Source organism: Alosa alosa, chromosome 18 (assembly GCF_017589495.1).
Source record: "Alosa alosa isolate M-15738 ecotype Scorff River chromosome 18, AALO_Geno_1.1, whole genome shotgun sequence".
Classification (NCBI taxonomy): Eukaryota; Metazoa; Chordata; class Actinopteri; order Clupeiformes; family Clupeidae; genus Alosa; species Alosa alosa.
In genome coordinates, this window is record NC_063206.1 from 24952414 (window position 1) to 24964913 (window position 12500).

The 12500-nt window shown below is 43.0% G+C and overlaps 1 protein-coding gene across 1 annotated transcript in view; it reads left to right on the forward strand.

The window, feature by feature from the left end:
* The window catches only part of anapc1 (anaphase promoting complex subunit 1), a 57555-nt gene continuing 45055 nt past the window's right edge, over nucleotides 1-12500 (forward strand). Inside the window, exons 1-16 of the mRNA XM_048269177.1 lie at nucleotides 1-224; nucleotides 809-1045; nucleotides 1173-1334; nucleotides 1451-1493; nucleotides 1597-1697; nucleotides 3328-3413; nucleotides 4356-4429; nucleotides 4925-5070; nucleotides 5922-6133; nucleotides 6597-6806; nucleotides 7171-7266; nucleotides 7857-7947; nucleotides 9102-9167; nucleotides 9465-9602; nucleotides 10575-10718; nucleotides 11333-11393. Of these exons, the coding sequence (XP_048125134.1) occupies nucleotides 833-1045; nucleotides 1173-1334; nucleotides 1451-1493; nucleotides 1597-1697; nucleotides 3328-3413; nucleotides 4356-4429; nucleotides 4925-5070; nucleotides 5922-6133; nucleotides 6597-6806; nucleotides 7171-7266; nucleotides 7857-7947; nucleotides 9102-9167; nucleotides 9465-9602; nucleotides 10575-10718; nucleotides 11333-11393 (1843 nt within the window). The 5' untranslated portion in view covers nucleotides 1-224; nucleotides 809-832. The remainder of the gene's footprint in view (nucleotides 225-808; nucleotides 1046-1172; nucleotides 1335-1450; nucleotides 1494-1596; nucleotides 1698-3327; nucleotides 3414-4355; nucleotides 4430-4924; nucleotides 5071-5921; nucleotides 6134-6596; nucleotides 6807-7170; nucleotides 7267-7856; nucleotides 7948-9101; nucleotides 9168-9464; nucleotides 9603-10574; nucleotides 10719-11332; nucleotides 11394-12500) is intronic.

The window sequence follows — 12500 nt, forward strand, 5'->3', positions numbered from 1 at the left end:
CCCTTCTTCGCCTCGTTCATGATTGGCTGAGAAGTCTGAAGGAGATTCACGGGATAGCAAGATGTCCGCGTTCATTTGAAAAGGAGTGTTTATTATCGATGAGTTCCCTCTTTTCTGTGTTCGTATGTCGATTTTTTAATAATGCAACATATAAAAGAAACCGGAATCATATAAAGAAAATACGAGGACTCCGAGCCAAGAGCCATACAATTTGTTATTAACAGGTTAGACCGGTAACCCATCACTAGCTAGCACTGTGTTAGCTTCACTGCTACTTGTTAGCTAGCTTGTTAGCTTGATTCTTAATGCCCAATCAGCGCAAACATGTGAAAATGAATGCGCCCGCGCATAGAGCTAGGTTAGCTGACTATGCTAGCTAGCTAACTTGTTAGATTCATGCGCAAAGTTGACAGGTTCCTGTCTTGTATCAACTGCGTTCTGGAGAGTTTGTGAACATGTTTTTGAGGAAGAATGGTAAATTGAAACAAAAGCATGTAACATGCTGACCTGTCAGGATTTAGAATTCGTTGCATTTAGCATTAGAGTAAACTGAGTTTGTCATTTTGCTAGCTAGCAAGGCACGTTACATATCAAACGATGGTTTGAACAACGTTAGTTGACTAGACTAGTCTGGTCTAACATTACTTTATTAATCCAAGTTTTAACTCTTAGCTATTTTGAGTGAGAAGTGTTTAGCTTGTCAACAGATAACTAACGTTAAATGTTATGCTGTAAGACAGCGCCCTGTGGTATTGCATGCGTATTGATACTAGGCTAGGCTGTTGACATTTGGTTTCAACTTTTGCAGAAATAATGCTGATATCGGGAACTCATGTCGAACGTCTATGAAGAGAGAGCCACAATGATAGCCGCTGGGGAACTGCAGTCGTTTGTCCCGTTCGGTCGTGAGCACTGCAAAAATCACCCGAACGCCGTTAACATCCAGCTGCGACAGCTGCAGCCTGCGTCTGAGTTGTGGTCCTCAGATGGCGCGGCCGGGCTTGTGGGGTCCCTTCAAGAGGTCACTCTTCATGAGCGAGAGAAGGTATGAGCTGACTTCACCCTTTATTTAAATGACATGATTTAATTTTACTCTTTGAACAAAACAAGCATACACATGATGGGCAGGACTTTGAACAAAATCAGCATAACTTGAAAACTCTGTGTGGCAGGAATCCTGGCAACTTAGAAAGGGTTCAGATGGCGCTGGTGATGAAATTGAGTTTGAGGAGGAGCTTTATGTGGCTGGCAACATGGTTATCTGGAGCCGTGGAACCAAAGGCCAAGCCTCCTGTGTCTACAAGGCATTTACTGTGGACAGCACAGTGCAGCAGGTAGTTTATACTCATTAGTCATGATCTGAACTGAACTAACTGAATCTACTGAACTGCAAATTTGTGATGTGTTGATAATAATGATATAGGTGATCACATTTTACTTATCTTTTCAGGCCTTGTGGTGCTACTTCAGGGTTCCACAAAATAAAAAGTCCTGTAAGTGCATTCTTGGGAGGTTTTTGTTTGTCACTAAACTGTAAAAAATTACAGTACATTTGCCTTATAGCTGCTCATGTGTTTGTTCCTTTATGGCTTCCAGCAAAGGAGATTGTGGAGCATACAGTTTGCATTGCCCAGGACACGTGTGTGAATGTCCACAGTGTGAGTGGAAAAGACTTCATTGCTCCCCTACCTTTCCAGGTAAGTCATTCACCGTCTCCTCATATGAAATTCCTTTTGCATCCATGAATTGAAATTAAGTGTTATGATGATGATGATGATGATGATGAAGAAAACAGTAATGGGAACAGTGAAATGGTTTTACAGGTGTGTGAAAATGCATTGCACACCAATCACCTACCAAAGAAGGTTTAAAAGGTAAAGCGTAACTCCGGAGTGAAAACAACCTAGGGTCTGTAATAGGGTGGTATAAAATAGCGTTTGTTTTTTGATGTGCTAGCTGCCCCTTTAGCTTTCACTAATAAGCTCATTCAGTGTTCACGATCTTGCACAAAACTCCACCAAAAACGTAATTGTGCTCTCAATCAAAAGCTTGAACTTGTTAACTACCGTAAATAGACCCTAGGTTGTTTTTACTCCAGTTACACTTTAAGCTGAGGTTTAGGCCTGTCCTGTAAGCCTGTGTCTGAAATCTGTTTTGCCCATCATGAAAATAGGTCGGAGAGGCATATTCCTGCATGCTTGAATTCTGTAAAATATAATATGGCTACAGATCAATCAATTCACCTGTATGTTTTCCGATTGGATGTTGAACTCTGCTTTAGTGAAAACAGTGGACACTGTTAGTGTTTTTTGGAGAATCGTGTACATCAAAGCTGTTTATGTGGGGAGTGCCTCTGTTTATTTTTAGGATGCATCCTAAAAATAAACATACAATGAGAATTTGTATCTTTTGTTTCTTTGAAAAATAAAGTATAATTGCAGGAGCTACTGCATTTGGATTTCTTGTGTGTATCACTGATGTGGAATTCCCTTGGTAGTCAATCTGTTGCAGAGTCTTTATATTCCACAGTGAGGTATAATTATGGGGAGTGAATCATAATCTCCTTGTTTTGCTACATGGTTGATATTCTCCAGGACCTGTCCATTTCGTTTTACCAGCAGCTGTAATGGGTAATTTGGCCCACTCCCATCTGAGGAAGGGGATCCCTGAGAGCCCGGGCCAGTGTGGCGTGGACAGAGTAATTAGATATCCTGGCATGTGTAATGTTTTTGGCGTAAACACACGATGACGTGGCTCTCCTGTGTTGCTAATCGCTGAGTTTTGGTAAAAAAGTGTCTGTAGAGTAAGTGACATGCAAAAACATGTTTTGTTATCGGAATAGCTACTTTCCGACAAACATAATGGTGCTGGTTCTGGTGTTTCTATTGTCAGAGTTTCATTACACTCGTAGCAGTTCTTGTATGGAGGTTGAATGTGTGGGTCATGTTTGGATAGATGAGGGTAGAACCTGACAGGGGTTGGGCATTAGTTCACTGGAAGTGGGTTTGATCAGTTAAAAGGGAGCTATAAGTTAACTGGTCTAACAGTGTCAGACTGGGCTATTTTACTCACAGAGAAGAGAAGGGTATTTAGCTTCTTATCTACCTCTGTGGTAGAAGGCAAATGAGCTAGTTTTCCAAGAAGTTGGCGTGTTCTTTTAAAAACTTGTCCTCAGTGCATCTGGTGCAGTCTTATTTCACTCATGGCATTTCTAGTATGAAGTTTGAGTGTGTGGGTCATGTTTGGGTAGATAAGGTTAGGTAGATGACGGGGGTTAGAGAAATGGTTCAAAACTGGTCCTCACGGCATCTCCTCGTCTGCTTCCAGGTCTCCACGCTGTGGCCCACCATGTTTGGCCTCCTGCTGGAGCGCAAAAACCTCACCTCTGATATTCCTATGAGTCCTCCCAGCAGGTAGGATACCTGAGGCCTGGCCATATGCTGGGCCCTCATTTGAATGATGGGCAAAGTCTCTAACCAAAGCTGATTTAATAACTAGACAAAATCTTATTTGAAAGTTTAACGTCATGGGCAAGACATTGAAGCTCAAACATTGATGACCGTGTGCTAAATGCTCCTATATGGCACACGATAGCTGTATTTCATGCACAAGAATGTTGCTTGCTTACAGACTTTGGACTTTTCCCGCCAAATAAATTAGGCCCTACTGATTTATTTTTATCAGGCAGTGTCTAACCGACCCCCTGCTTTTGATAATGATACAGAAATGCCATACCATTGTAAAACCTATAGAATTAGAAACCGCATTCATAATGATGCCTGGTTCCATGTTAAACCTAGAGTGGAAATAATTAACCACTTAGAGTCCTTGGGGAGGGTAGTGATGATTCAGTGTTGTGATAATGTGAAGCAGATGGTTTTTTGCAGAGAAGAATATCACTTACATCCATTCTACATCAATGTAAAAACCTAATGAATTTACTGTTAAATTTAAAAGGAAACATCTGGGTCAAGATGGGTAGATATTTTGGTCATTACTGACATTACGATAATTTTACATTAATACTCAATGGTTTTGGAAACGTTCTAAACTTAAAAATTAACAGGGAATTAAAATTGAATTTTGAATATAATTAGTAAGAACTAATATACTGTAATCCGTCAATAAGAAAAGACAAAGCAAGAGCTTTGTTGCAAAACAGACTGCAGCTAAATATTTATAATATTGCGATTATGTTATTTCCATAATCTTTTAAAGTCAGAATTGACTATCAATCAATAGATTGCGATTAATTTCACAGTCCTCGGTGAAGCTGATTCCATGAGATCTCTGGAAGATGGATGATGTATAATGTTTATGTGTAGTAGTTGACTCTCCCTCTCCTCTGTTCCCAGGGAGCCTCTCCCCTCTCTCTTCAGTATGCTGCATCCTCTGGATGAGATTGCTCCCCTGGTGTGCAGGTCAACAGGTAGTACGGCACTGAAGCTTAGTCCATGTTGCATTATCAGTTATGTTCATTAGAAATGACATACCAGGGTTTCATAATATTTTTGAGACCTTTAAACAGATCAGGATATTATACAGACATTTACTATCCCCAAGTAATTTATCAAAGTAGTATTTTAAAACTTGCTAATACAAGAAAAGCTATCATGGATTTATTGTCTCCAAGTTAAATCTGTTAAATGATTTAAATGTATTTTAGGTCATATATCCTAGCCCTACCTGATGCTAGTATTTCAGGGCTTCGCTCATGTAATCATCAGTGTTAACTGTAGCTGTCTTTTTGATAGCATGATATTAGGCTCAGTCGACTAAATACAGCTCTGTGAAGGTGATGTATTCTGGATTTGCATTGCGTTGAGTTCAGCATGCATCACACTCAGCCAGATCTGCACAGTGCTGCATGAAGTCAATGTTGATATTCCCTGAGAGGCTGAAGACTTGCTTCCTGTATTTGCAGCCCTGTTTGACCTTCCTCGCATCCAGTACGTGTCGGACAGCATGCTGAGGGTGGTGTTTACCTCCTGCGACCCCTCCATCATCATGACCTACGATACAGTGCAGTGCACGCACACTGTGTGGCTGCTGCGCAAAGTCACTGTGGAGGTAAGTTGTACTCTACATGTGCACGTTAGCTTCACTAGCCACAGTAGTTCCTGTACCTCTGTGGTACATGTTAGCTTCACTAGCCTCAGTAGTTCCTGTACCTCTGTGGTACTCTACATGTGCACGTTAGCTTCACTACCCGCCGTAGTTCCTGTACCTCTGGGGTGCATGTTAGCTTAACTAGCCACAGTAGTTCCTGTACCTCTGTGGTGCATGTTAGCTTCACTAGCCGCAGTAGTTCCTGTACCTCTGTGGTGCATGTTAGCTTCACTAGCCGCAGTAGTTCCTGTACCTCTGTGGTGCATGTTAGCTTCACTAGCCGCAGTAGTTCCTGTACCTCTGTGGTGCATGTTAGCTTCACTAGCCGCAGTAGTTCCTGTACTTCTGTGGTGCATGTTAGCTTCACTAGCCGCAGTAGTTCCTGTACCTCTGTGGTACTCTACATGTGCATGTTAGCTTCACTAGCCGCAATAGTTCCTGTACCTCTGTGGTACTCTACATGTGCATGTTAGCTTCTCTACCCGCAGTAGTTCCTGTACTGCTCTGGTCATGCTGTCTCTCTTTTTCTGTCTTTCTCTCTTTGCTTGTCTGTCAGTGTTTTTCTGTCTGTCTTTCCGTTATTGTTTATTTGTCAGTTTCTTTCTTTCTCTCTGCTTTCCCTTGTCATTTGATAGTTGGAAATATACAGTAGATAAAATCTGTATCAAAGATTCTTTAGAACATCGGTTCACCAATGTCTGGATATGTATTCAGTTTGGCTCAGTCTGTCTCTGGAAGAAGGGTGAGTTGTCATCACGGTCACTCTGACTTTTGCCCTCTGACCCCTTGACCTCTGACCCTGTGTGTGGCAGGAGCAGTCAGTGCTGCTGAAGTGCCCGGAACCCGGACCAGGAACAGGTGCTGCCAGCTTCCTGGGTGCACACCTGCGCAACGTCTCCCCCCTGGACTCGCCCGCCTCGCCACTTCACTGTCATACCCTGCACAACCAGAGCCGCCTGGCGGCCTCTCCCAGTCTGCACTCCCGTGCCCACTCCCCTGGGATATCCAACATGGCCGCCCTCAGGTAAGCTGATGGCCACTGCTGACCAATATTGGTCCGTTTTCCACTGTAGGAACTTGGAGACAGTTTTTAGGGGTTTCACCTCTTTGTTAGTCCCCACCGTAGGAACCGCTCCTGTATGATCACTTTCAGGAACTTTTTGCAGGGGTGAAATTAGTCCCTGCTCAGGGGTAGGTACTTTTCAGCGGCCCTGAAACTGCTGGGTGGCTTATGCAGTGGTGTGAGACATGTATGAGGCGTAAACCATGTAAGTTCCTGCGATGGAAACCCGACTTATACTCTGAACTAGTCTAAATAGAGAAATGCTTTACGTTCACATCAAAAGCCTTTTCGCAAAGGTAGAACAGTTGGAGTGAAAGTCATTCCTTGAAGTTGTTACAAATCATCATAGCGCAGACATTTGATGCACCACCATATGTTTTGTGCTGTTCTGAACGTATTCAAACATATTCCCTGTGGTCTTTAGCCGTTCCCACAACCCCGGCATAGCTGCGCCATCCTTCTGCAATGCCCAGCGATTCAACGTGTCGTGCCACTCACCGTCGCCCCGCGGGCACAGCCTGCTGGCCTCACCCAACAGCACCATGAACGAGTCGGCGCTGTTACCTGAGAGAGAGCCCATCATCCCGGACCTGTGCATCGAGCAGCTGTGGAGTGAGACTTCCACCTCACACAGGTCTGTCAGCTGTGCACACACACACACTGAAGTGCAAACACATGCACACACACAAACTCATGCACACACACACACACACACACACACACACACACACACACTCTCACTTATAGAGCAATCCCATTGCATTCATGCTTTTGTGATCACAGAAAGAGGAAAAGGGTTTGGGTGACTCAGGACCAATATTGTTTTGCCACTGGAACTAAACCATTATGAAATTCCCATATCAATTTGCTCAACATGTATATAAAAAATGATTGTTGGGAGAGCTTGCAGTCATTGCTTCACTTGGTCATACATTTTTACTGGAAAAGTTTGACAGTTTGGGGCACATTTTGATTTGAGTGCACTTTTCTTTTGATAGGGACAAGAGTTGCCAGACATCTAAAGTGTTTATCACCTCAGACCTGTGTGAGAACAAATACCTGTGTTTCCTGGTGGAGTCTCATCAAGAGCTCAGGTGAGCATCTCGCTGGACATCACAACCGTCACCATCTACAACAGCTCTCTCTGTCTCCAAGGGCCTCTTCTCTGGAGTGAAACACTTTGGCACAAGCCTTAATTTTTGAATTAAAGGCTCAGCCTCAGGGTGTAGGCTGAGCATTACTGCATCACATAGTGTTGAATTAAATATTTTATTTGAACTCATTTTCCAGCGTTTAATATAGTACAGTTAAAACCACTCGCCTACTTGCAGATGAATTAAGACATTTATTTGATGCTGACAAAGCTGTAATGGAGCTTAATATAGAATTCTGTCCTCATCTGCCATGACTGCAGTATCAGAAATTCAATTAAAACTTTCTTCCTTTTTTTCCCATACCTCCTTGGGTGACCACTAGTCTACCCCTCTAAAGGTCATTTGAACACATTAACTTTCTTTGGTGTGAAGGCCTTTATGCAGGACTTTATGATGGTGAATTTTTGATGCCACAGATATGACAGATGTGTCACCTTCGTTGAGTTCATTCTTTGACGTGGACCCCTGTGTTCCCTAATGACATTTGTGTCATTCCTAATGTGATGGGTTTTTTTTTGTTTTTTTTGTAGATGTGTGAAATTCCTAGAAAGTAACCATCCACCCCAACTCCTCTTTGTGTCCGTGTCCAGTATCCCAGCCAAGAATGCTGCACCTTTGCAGGTAAAGCCAAGGCGTGAACAAATTTCCTTCCATTGATAACTCCAACTTGACAGATTTTGAAGTAGAATTGGTCTTGGTAAATCAGTCTCTCTTTATACATATTTTTACACCTCTTCATTACACCTCCATTCATTACATACACCTCTTCATTCATAAAGGCCTTTGTGAAATTACTGTGAATTATTTTAACACATTACACTATTTTGAGTGTACCCTGTAAATGCACCCACGGCTGTCTCTGCTCCAGAATAGTGTTCTGTTGGATGTGTGCACGCAGCCGTGTGCTGTAGCATTTCTACTCGTGTGTGTGTGTGTGTGAGTGTGTGTTGGCATGTCTGCAGTGAACAGGCATGGGGATGAGTCATCTCACTCACATTTCTTTGCTTCGTTCGCCATGCCTCTTGCAACGCACATTGCCTCAAACATGGCTTCAAGTGCTTAGATTTAGGCGCACGAGGCCTTTTGTGTATCCAAATGGAAAAGCCTTGACAAATATTACATTATTATGACAAAGGCCCTGCAGACAGCCGTGTGCTGTAGCATTTCTACTCGTGTGTGTGTGTGTGTGTGTGTGTGTGTGTGTGTGTGTGTGTGTGTGTGTGTGTGTGTGTGTGTGTGAGTGTGTGTGTGTGTGTGTGTGTGTGTGTGTGTGTGTGTGAGTGTGTGTGCCCTGCAGACCTTTGTAGGAAAACAACACATTTTCTGCATTTCTCTTCTCTCTCTCTCAGACAGAAAAAATCTGAACCGAACACACAGTTCCACACACACAATAAACACCCAAATTCCTCCTTTAACTGTTTGTGTCATGTATTCCGTGTATTCATATTAAGTTATTCCTTCAATTTTGATTTATTAACACACACGTTTGGTGTGCCAAAGCACAGATTGACATAAGGCGTATCTCCACTTTAATTCTGTCACTGCACAGGTCATAAATAGCTTAACATGGGTGGGCCCTTTGGAAAAACGGGTGGTCGGAAATCAATTTGGAGGGATTTATGTTAATAATACAAACACATTTTGTAATCCTTTAATTCTCCTGTGTTATTAACCACAAAATGGTCAATGCTATATCCTGCTCTGCTTCCTGCTCTCTTCCTGGCTGTCTCCCAGTTACCGGTTGTCACGTTAATTAACAAGTTTCCTCTCCTCAGGACCGTGACTGCATGCTTGTCCTCGAGGTCAACGGGAGCCTGGTCTTGTACACTGGAGTTACACGGGTAAACAATCACTTAATCACCAGCTATTACTGACCTTAACAGCTTGATCTGTCCATGAGACATCCCTTGGGCTAGAATCACATGATTGCTCTCAAAAAAAATAATCATACTACCCAGTCATCTTGTTTTTTTTGGGTGAGTTAAGTTACGCCGACGTGTAGTGTCAAGTTCATTATGTAATTCAGTCGGAACAGAATTGTTTTGCGTGGAGCCATATAGAATTTGGTAGTTTAAACTGTAATGTATTCTATTGATTAGATTGATTAATGATTGATTGGCATTTCCTTCTGGCTGAAGGTCAGTAAGGTGTTTGTGCCGGGCCTGCTGCCGCCGTCGCTCAGCGTGATCAGCTGCCTGCCGCATCACTGCAGCTCCATGGACAGTGTCAGCACCCCGGCCAAGTCCACTGTCAGACACCTCAGCAACCTGGAGGAGGTGCACACTCATGGGGGGTTCATGTGGGGACGATGATGATGATGATGATTGCGATGATTATTATTATTGATATTATTGATTGACATGAACAACAGCAATAATAATATTGCTAGTAGTAGTAGATGTGTTTTTTTAATTTAAATCAGTGTTGTTATTATTATGAGGTTATTTTAAAATCTGTTTTTTTTTTCTATAATTTATGCTCTTAATGTTATTGTAGTGTTTGCTGATATTGTTAATTGTGTAAGTCGTTTGAGATAAAAGCGTCTGCTAAATACCATAGCAATAACAATCTCAGTGAGAGTTATAATGAGTAGGATAGGAGATGTGTGAAAGGATCTGTGCTTTCAGTGAAAAATGCTCCCTTCAAGCCAGACACATTGATTTGAAAGCTGCTTAAGCTATGCACAGCAGGGGCATTCAAAATGACTTAAGTAAGATATTTTGGACAGTCTTGTCAGAGTCAGTCTGTCTTCAGACAGCTCGTCTCGGAGTTAAATAGAGTTGTAGGAATGGCTCAGCCTGGAAAGGTACAATCAGTAATTACTAAAGCTTGATCAATAATAACATTAGTCCTGGCTATTCCTTATGAATCAAATAAGTTAATGCACTTTGGCCAGTGGATGGATCAAAGTGATGCTTAATCACAGGATGTAGTAAAGTAAACACTGTAGCTGAAATGAGTCATTGATTAAACATTTAAAAAAATAGAACATGTAAATGTCATAAGAGCATGATGTACAAAAGCAGAAATGTACTATTAACCTTTAATAGAAATTCCATAACCATTACCGTGTCTACACCATGAAGGCATGCATTTGGGTATTTTATAGGGCACTGGCTTATGGCTTTACCTCATGCAGGTAAATGAGATTCATTGTCGGATGTGTGTCAGTGAGGTTAATAGATGTCTGACTGTCTCTGACTTTGCCCCTGTTCTGTTCTGTTGCCCCTTCCTCTGTCTGGGTTCAGATTGGTGTGATGCCCTCTCCTGTGGCCGACGGGATGGGCGCAGTCAAGCACCACGAGACATCCTGGGTGGAAGACTTCAACTTCCAGCAAACCGTGCCCCACGTGCACACACTCCGAGACTCCGTCAGCAGCAGAGTTACCCTGGTGAGCCGTGTGTGTGTGTGTGTGTGTGAGAGAGAGGGAGAGAGAGAAAGTGTGTGTGTGTGTCTCTCTCTTTTTTTTTTTTCTGTGTGAGAACATGTTTGGATATATCTATATACAGTATAGTGTGTTTGTGTCTATACCCTTGTGTGTGTGTGTGTGTGGCTGGAGGCATTGTGTAGACCACACCCGGTAATTTCCCCTGTTGTGTGTCTTATTGCTACTACTTGAAGACTACTTGACATTTTTGAGGACAAGAAATAAAAAGAAGGACCAATATCTCATCAGAAACCAGTTTGAAGGTCTGTCAGTGTGCAGACAAGGGTCAATAAGGCTCCAGATCTCTGGGCTGCCATACCTGCCCACAGGCCCCTAGATGTCAACATCACTGTGACATGTTTTCCTGCTGGGAGACCTTTCAATCTCTCACCTGCCCAAATCGTTTTGTATGACGGAGCTACCTTTTAAAAGGACCGTTTAAAAGCCTAGAGGCTGAATGCCTGGAAACATGTTTTGTTTTGAGTCCTTAATGCGTCGGATCACTGTTGTTGTTGTTCTCCCTGTTTGTGTGAAATGCTTGAGTGCACCGGTTTGATCCGTCTCCCTGTCTGTTTCAGGAGCTGAGCAATGGCTCAATGCAGAGGATAACCATTCCCGAGATAGCGACATCGGAGCTCGGTGAGTTGATGGCAGACACATGAGACCACCACATACGGCCACGAAGCCCAACCTGCCTCCCTCCGCACACTTCTGCGTTTGCTGTCATCGTTAGTGACGACGCACTTGAATCACAGCTGCCAGCTCAGCCCTCACAGCCTCTGACGAGAGCTCGAGTGGTTGCAGAGGGATAACGTAAAAAATTGCATCCCTCTCAACAACCCCCACCATCGTCGTTTCTACCCAAGCATGGCCATGCTGCTACTGCTGCTACTGCTGCTGCTGCACTTCCTTTTTGGCGAAAAATAAGTCCTGTTAGAAGATTCAGTCTGTCATTCTGTAGTAAGGTTGTTGACATTATACCCATCCCTCCTGTGATCCCGAGACATCATGTGGGTTGGCTGGAATGTTTATCGTTCGGACAGATGAGCTCTGGTATACCCACTAAATCAGGAGTTGGCAACATTTCCTTTCAAAAGAGCGTTTTTTTATTTTTATTTTTACCAGAAATACCGGTAATGATAAAAAAATCTCTGGGGCTGCCAAAATATTTGTGTCCTTTAGATGCAAGTTTTGGATGCTCTTTGCAGGAGCGGGCGGAATGAGAGGGGTGTGTTCGCGGGTGCGGGAGAAACAGATAATTTCCTGCAAATTCCAGCAAATTAAATATGTGCGTAAAATTAAATGGAAATAATATTGTAGTGTACATAAGTATATTTGAGCTGGATGTTCTTGTTAGGCAGCATTAAACGGGCTTTAAGCCCAACTGATGGAGGGACCTAGCCTAGTCGTTTACGTGCTTTCAATTGTTTCCTGCTGCTCCCTGTCACAACTTGAAATTGAAAGCATGACAGAGGAAGAGGGCACCGTTAGGCTACTTCAGTGTTTAGTCAAGTGTCTTTGTAAAGAAAGGTAGCCTAGCCTACATTCAGAACCAAGAAACTTAAATCAGACATCTGACAGTCTTCATGTTACAGATGCGGGCGGGAGCGAGACAAAAAATGACACATTATTGCAGGAGTGGGCGGGCGCGGGACTGTAAAAAACAGTCTTTTGCAGACCTCTAGTCAGAACGTAAGCCAATCAAACAAGTTGAGGAGTGTTCCCCGCTGTGTCTTTAGGTTGATT